This window comes from Battus philenor, unplaced genomic scaffold (genome assembly GCF_028537555.1).
Source record: "Battus philenor isolate CCGP_79_NKW_IND1 unplaced genomic scaffold, ilBatPhil1.0.hap1 SCAF_7, whole genome shotgun sequence".
In the NCBI taxonomy this organism is placed as follows: Eukaryota; Metazoa; Arthropoda; class Insecta; order Lepidoptera; family Papilionidae; genus Battus; species Battus philenor.
Genome location: NW_027181737.1, coordinates 8,834,236 through 8,841,626, shown reverse-complemented (window position 1 = coordinate 8,841,626; position 7,391 = coordinate 8,834,236). Strand labels below are relative to the sequence as shown.

At 30.9% G+C, this 7,391-nt stretch overlaps 1 protein-coding gene across 1 annotated transcript in view; it reads left to right on the top strand.

Annotated features, from left to right (window-relative positions):
- The first annotated feature begins 4,217 nt into the window (after positions 1-4,217).
- Syn (synapsin) overlaps positions 4,218-7,391 on the top strand; it is a 68,974-nt gene continuing 65,800 nt past the window's right edge. The window contains exons 1-3 of the mRNA XM_068774571.1: positions 4,218-4,272; positions 6,138-6,264; positions 7,269-7,384. Of these exons, the coding sequence (XP_068630672.1) occupies positions 4,218-4,272; positions 6,138-6,264; positions 7,269-7,384 (298 nt within the window). The remainder of the gene's footprint in view (positions 4,273-6,137; positions 6,265-7,268; positions 7,385-7,391) is intronic.

Here is a 7,391-nt window from a genome sequence, read left to right as displayed (position 1 = left end):
CGTCATTTATTCCTATTGTTTTTCAATCCGAATTACTTATAATAATCTAACATATTTTACAGAAATTAAAATCGAATTCAATTTCTCAAAAAATTTCAATTTTTTCGTAGATCTCTACAATAATACAATTATTAAAACTAGCACCTATCTACGCACTAATTTGATCCTACTGCCTCACACTTAAAACTTATGATAGTATGTGTACAAAAAGGACCTGTTCGTGTAAACTGAAATATAAGAGCTAAAGGTTCTCAAGAGAAATGATTCGTGAAAAAAGTATTATTACGTACTGTCATAATATCTTTTTCCAAATTTCAAGGAGAGGAACGCATAATATCACGGAAAGTATTGTAGTGTAGTACACAGATGGTGTCGGTCATATGGCCGACGGCTGAGACTGACGATGGCGGCTGTTCGAAATGGCAGGGCACAAAGGTCGAAAAACCTCTGTTAAGGTAGCGAAGCTATCTCTTGGGATACCTCGACTCGTATCGGTATGTACTACGGTTTCAACGGATTGGCTGATGCTCCATGTAATGGCTAGGCCCTAGAACTTCCTCAATGGGACCTCAGCTCGTTGTAAATACTGGTGTTGCATTCAGACTCAAGGAATTACTACCACTTCGGAAATTATTAGTACTGGGGGTAGTGATACGAAGAAACTTTAGCAACGCTATTATCTAGAATGATTGGCCGTTGCCGTCCCCTGTGAGACACGAACCAACTTGATTCAGACGCGGCCGAAGAGTTTTCGAATGGCTGTGAAATATTTATAACGATTTTCACTGGTAATAATACAATGTATAATATATATGAATACAACGCCATCTCGCATATTTAAAAGCACACTTTGGCAGTATTGTTTTTGCTGGCAGATGTCGCAGCGAAAGCGTTATATGTCACCGCCCAAAATCAATAACACGGCGGGTTGCGCTGCCCCGCCGATTTTCATATCAGTGTCACGAAAGGCACCCCATTTCACTCTTTTTCGCGTACGTTAACGTGCAACCAGTGCTCCGCAAGCAATTTCCAACTTCTTGGACTCGCCCTATTTACCGTAAGTAAGAAACGTTCATTATGAAAGAAAATTACTTAAAAATGTTTTTTGCTAAAATGTTATTACAATTTCATTCATTAAATACGTGCCAGGAACAATAATAGAGCGATAAAGCATTCGTATTATATTGTAAAAGCGGGGTTAAGTTCAACTGGAAATATAGGGCGGGGATGACTTCGGCTATTCTTTGGGGTTAAATGCTCATGAAGTAACTATAGAATTATTACAGTACATTGAATGTGAATGTATCGCTTAATCTATACATTAAATTATGTGTAATGTATTCTAAGTTAAGTAAATACGTTATGTAAATTGTGCAAAATATACTCCAATTTATTTTTTATGTAATTACTTATTGGTTCGAGCAAGGGTTTTATTAAGTCCCGAGAAATTTTTGATTTAAATTTTCAGATAGCGTCCCATGTTGAAGATCTAATTGTTAAAAATACGCTGAATTTTTTGATATTGATATGTATAAATGACGTGAAGTTCATTTAGGTATCCTTAATTTCTTAATTAAAAGAATATAATATAACATCGCCTAATGGTTTTATTTAATGTAAAAGTCGGGAAAAAATAAACTAATGATGTTGAATTAAGAATCACTTTAGTTATATAGATATAAGTTCATTTATTATTAGTCGCTTTTATTTCATGAATATTAATGATTTGAATTTCTTCAACCCTATTTATTTTCATTTGTAATTTTCCGAGGCCGGTGTTATAATTTTTTTAACTTGAACGCCTGTGAAATGTTGAATGAAAAACGTTCCACGCGAACTTTGCATTATTAAACTGGTTTGCGCAAATGTGATTTTGTGCACTCTTTAAAGTTACACAGAAAGGTAATTAATTAAGTTTTAATTAAGTTAAGTCGTAAGTAAAAGTGACTATACAATTCAGATATTGAATCGATTCTTGCGTAACGTTATAAGTTCAGAAATTTGGCCGATGTCCAAGAGACAGTGGAGTTATGTTGTCGCCTGCAGTGTTCTTGTATTATTTTATGACAAACTCATAATCCAAAGCTAAAAAATTTATAAAACCAAAAATTTATTTTTTAATGTTTCTGGTTAATAGAGTGCTTAATGTGTATAATTTCATTAGTTAGGATTTAGACCTTAAATTGATAACTTTTAATCGTCTCCTTTATACATTTAGCTCTTAAAATTATGAATTAATATAAGTAAAAAAAAAATAGAGAAACTGATAGTCAGTTGATAATAAAGGTTTAGTTTTATGGCGAGGTTTTTTTTAGTGTCTCGATCGAATAGCTTTTGTTTTTTCGCTTAATTTTAGTTATATACATTAAAGGAAGTCATCAACTGCTATAAATAAAAACTTAAATAACAAGAGTCATGAAAGTCAATATTAGGGGATTTTACACCACAGCTTTACTAAAACAAAACAATAAAAGAAATATGTATTTGGACTTTGCTAAGCACGATAATTCAAGACATTGGTTCATACACGTATGTATAATTAGAAAAAGTAGTTTCTTGCCTTAAAGTGGTTCTTTTATATTTTATAAATATATGTATATATATATATATAAATATATATATATATATATATATATATATATATATATATATATATATATATATATATATATATATATATATATATATATATGTATATATATACTGATCGGTTCGAAATGTACTTTCTGTCGACAAGAAACTACTTTTTCTTATTATGCATAGTCTATTTGTCACGTAAAAATCAACATAATACTAATTACAGTAATATGCATTATCAATATTAGCCTATGAAATGAATTTTAATAAAATATTGATTATAAGGCGGAAAAATTTTAAATTGCCTCAGAAATTTTGTTATAGAAGCGTATACCTTGTCCTAAAAAGCTAAGGCATTAACATTATATAAATGAATACAGGGTGTTACATGCTTATTTGTTCAATATCAAGATTGCCAGAATTCCCGAAACAAAATCAACCAAAGTTAATTGAAACTAAAATTGAATTTATCCAACCAACTATGGTAGTTTCAATCAAGAAAATAATTTTCTTTCACCCGTCTCTTGGGTCTTAAATACAATCAATGTTTTTCGATTCTCGTTTTATTTGACCAAAAAATCACATTTCGGTCGAATAATATATAAAAGGACTTTTCGTTTTGCTCAGTAATGGGTACATCTTTCATGATGGCTCTTTTATAAGAAATTGTTTCAGCGTTGCGGCGGTGAGACTTTAATAAAGGGATGAGCTTGATTAATACCACAACTCGAGCTATACTCTCAAGAACATCAAAGCAGAGAAAATAGATTTTTTCCCATCATACTACAGTTTATTAGGCTATAAAAATATTGGATTATTTCAAAGTCATCATTTTATCAATTGAAGTAAAAAAGGCTTCTCTTTAGGTTAAAGTTGATTTAACGTTCTTTAGTACCCACATGTTAAACAAAATGCTATATTAATTTGTGTTTTATTCCACAGCAGTAGAAGTAGAGCCCAAAACCTCTGTTAAGTAAAGTATCCTTCGCGAGCTAGGTCTAAAATCATTTATTACATATTGCAGAATGAACTTTAAAATCATAAATTATTTAAATTTATCACGTTACGCCGGTTTAAGTGCAAAATCTCCATCTAGTAACGGAAAATGTAACAAATATTAATATTTGTGTATATTTTTCATTATATAAAAGTATTGTAAATATATGAGAATCTGCTTAGAAGTCATTAAGACTATAATAAATTTTTTAAAAAAATAATTTTTCTTTTATAAGGGTTTGGAAAGACAGAAGTAAGACTTTTGTAGATATTTTAGTAGGTTATTTTTCGTAATAATGTAAAATAAACTGCAATAACGAAAATCAGTAAAAATAATACAAAGATAAGCTGTGTTGATTTTATTTTCAGTTTTCTAAATAAATACAGTAATTTCACAAATTTAATAAAAAAAATAGTAAAAGTAATTTATGATTATTGTAATATTATGTATATAATAACTCACGACATTCAATGACACCAGATTTACTGGTCTTTATAATGTACTCAAATATTAATAAAAGAAAATATTTTTTCAATAAATTTGTTATTAAATGCATGGCATTTTTAATGATAATTTTAAGTAAGTCAACATAACAATATTTATCCTTTATATTGTTACACGTAAAATTCCCGTCTTATATAAGATGTTGGAACATACTTTATTGTTCTTTGGTCCTCCAGAGTTCGAACTACAAGCAGGTATCTATGTAATATGTCACGTTTTAGGTCAAGAGGGTATTCAGCGAAGAGCACGTTTACAATGTGGTAACGTTTCTACTTACAGTTAAAAATATATACAGGCTAAACCAAAGGATATGTTTAAGGAATTATAACTTAAATAAAATATCTCAGATCTTTAAATGGAATTTCTTTCCTAATCATTGGATATTAGAAACTAAATATTATTATTATTTTGTTTTAACTTCATAAAATAAATAACACTCCATAGAACTTCATAAAACTTTATAATTTTTCTATATGTGATAAATTTTTATTGCTAACTGTAACACATATGTAGTAAATTGATTAAATCCAAAATAGGTTTATTTATAGCTTGTTCTTTATTGTATTTTACGGTAATTTTATCTTTAGGTTTCGCAGCAATAACTATAGGATAAATGAAACATTTGAAACATTCAAATTGCTTCAGAACCATTATTTCCAATTTCATTTATTAACCCCTGCTTAAAATGTTAACGATATATTTTATGACAATATACAGGGTGATTAGTTAAAAATGTATAAGGTTTAACAGGGTGAATGGATAAAACTCATTTGCTATCAATTACCGTATTGTATATTCTACCCAAAAATAAAGTTTCAGAGATAATAATGATAATATAGACAGAAAATGTTTTTACAAAATTTGATCACAATATTATAAAAATAACTATTGTTTACTATCTATCACTGCACACTTTGTTCTGTCGGAAGTTGCCTGTCGAACTCAAATAGAAAAAAAAAATAATTCGTTTAAAAAAAATATATAATTCAAAGTAATCATTTTAAACAAGATAATTGAAAATAGAAATAAAAGTTAAAAAGCTTTTTGCTGAATAATGAGCTATACATTCAACCCTTTAAAAGTTTTAAAGCAATCACATTTTATGCTAAAAATTGTTTATTATTATATTTCTGCTGCATTTAACAATGACCTATGTAAACGACTAAATTGAGATGATCTGATAAAGCTTTATTTTCAGGTAGTACTTCCTCACCGATACATCTACAGTGTTTCCCGCTCAGTTGTCTCGCGCAAATCGACTTGTCCTTATATTTGCGGGTACTTCCTTAGGGTAATTTAAAATTTTTTTAAAATTTTCATAAAAATTTTGAAACTATTTTTGAACTTAAAATAAGGATTTTATTTGTAACTATTTAATATAAATTCATTGTTTAACAAAAGCCATACTTTAAATCAAATGTTCTCTAAGTGATCCAGTGGACTCCCAGGGGTCTGCAAGAGATTCGAGGGTTGATGGACGTTTGCCTAACGGGGGAGTATTCACTGCGTGCTGAGGCTTGCAAAGCGCAAAATTCTCGCGTCCGTTTTTTTTTGTAAACTATTGATTCGTGAGCTCAGCCGCTATGCCAATTTCCATAGCTAGATCTAATCCTCACATTTGTGTTAACTTTTGAGAATATAATAAAAATGTTTGCTGAAGGAAGTCTATCAGAGCAAGCTAAATTTTGAAAGTGACCTATGAGAAAAAAAGGCTGTGGAGGAAGAACCTGTAATTTAAATAAACTCATTTAACTTTCGATTATTTTATCAAATCCTTTATGTCATTTTTTAAAATATGCTTTAAACTATGCTGTAAGTATATGTCAATAAATTCTGTAGTAAGAAGTAATAGTTGTTTATAGCAATAGAAAACTGATTTGAAAGGCTAATATTTAAAGAATTTAGACAACTTAGTCCTAGAATATGACGTTTTAGGAATCAACTGATTTAAATGTGTATTTCTTTACTCAATTAAATCTTGGTTTATAGTTTCAACATAATAATACGTACATATTTTATTCATATTTCTAAGTACTGTTTAAGTTTCGTTATTATACAGGAGCGGTCAAAATAGAGCGGTCGGGGTGCCCTGGAATCTGTGGCCCACAGGCCGCGACCACTTCAACCCTGTCTTTCTCAAGCTTTCGAAACTCCTTTACCTCAAATGTCAATTACTTGAAAAGAAGGTACGAGTATGATAACACGAATTAATTGAATGGTCATGCTTTCTATTTACGCTTTCGATGTTTTCGTATTTTCACGTCATATTATTCTATTCTTCTATCACGATAGTTATATGAACATGGACACGACAGCTATAATTTGTGGACATATTTTTTAAATTTATTCTTGCAACAATCTACATTGTGGCACACAGCTTTCTCAAAATATTTATAAGGTTTTATTGTTAATAACTATTAGTGAAAATCAGATTTAAATTTGTTGACTGTTTATGTATTTTAATTTTAAAAGAGTTGAAATTAAAGTCTGGTTATTTACTCTAAATGTCATTCACGGCTGCGATAAATCGTATCGCTTCACTGCGCTGCTTCCGATCCACACTGTAAATCCAAAGTCCCCGAGTCATCCAAGTCCCGATCCCCAATGCCCGCTGTTTACGTACGTTGTAGCCCCACTCATTCGTTAAATTATTTATACCAACGCCAACCGATAGCTCGAACGTTGTTGTTCGCTTTCATACCAAAAGAGTGTTAGTGGAACCGATCATTTATATGTGCATGACGCTTAATTTTTTTCGATACCATTGTTGTCATTCGATGTTGTTATAGCAAAGTCAATAGTTTTTACATTTTCAAGCTTTATTCGAATTTATCATGAACAGATAACGCAGAGTTTTTTTCATTACATAACATTTTTTAATTAAATAAATTAATAAATAAAGTTTTGTAACTTTTCGATTCTAAAATAATATATACTTTTTTTTACCTTTACGTTCGTTAATTATTGCATTATATTCAAATAAATTAATGTTAAATTGACTAAAGATATGAGTACGTTTTATGAGTTAATTTAAGAAATGTAAGGAGCAAATCATTTCCGTCGTTGGTGAAAAAGGTGGTAAAGAGTGGCTACATTTTGTGCGTGTGATTTCGGTCCCTTTGCTCGTGTCCCTCTCCTGGCGTGGCGCGGTGTTGCGGTGGCTGAGTAGCTCAGCGGAGGCGTTGCGTAGATTCAGCTCGGGGGACCTGCAGTCGGAGTGCGATGAGGGCGAGGTGGACCCCTACACCGGGCGTGCTGCCACCACCAGCCAACCCAAACCGCAGCATCAGAGGCCGGCCTCGCAGGGTAAGAT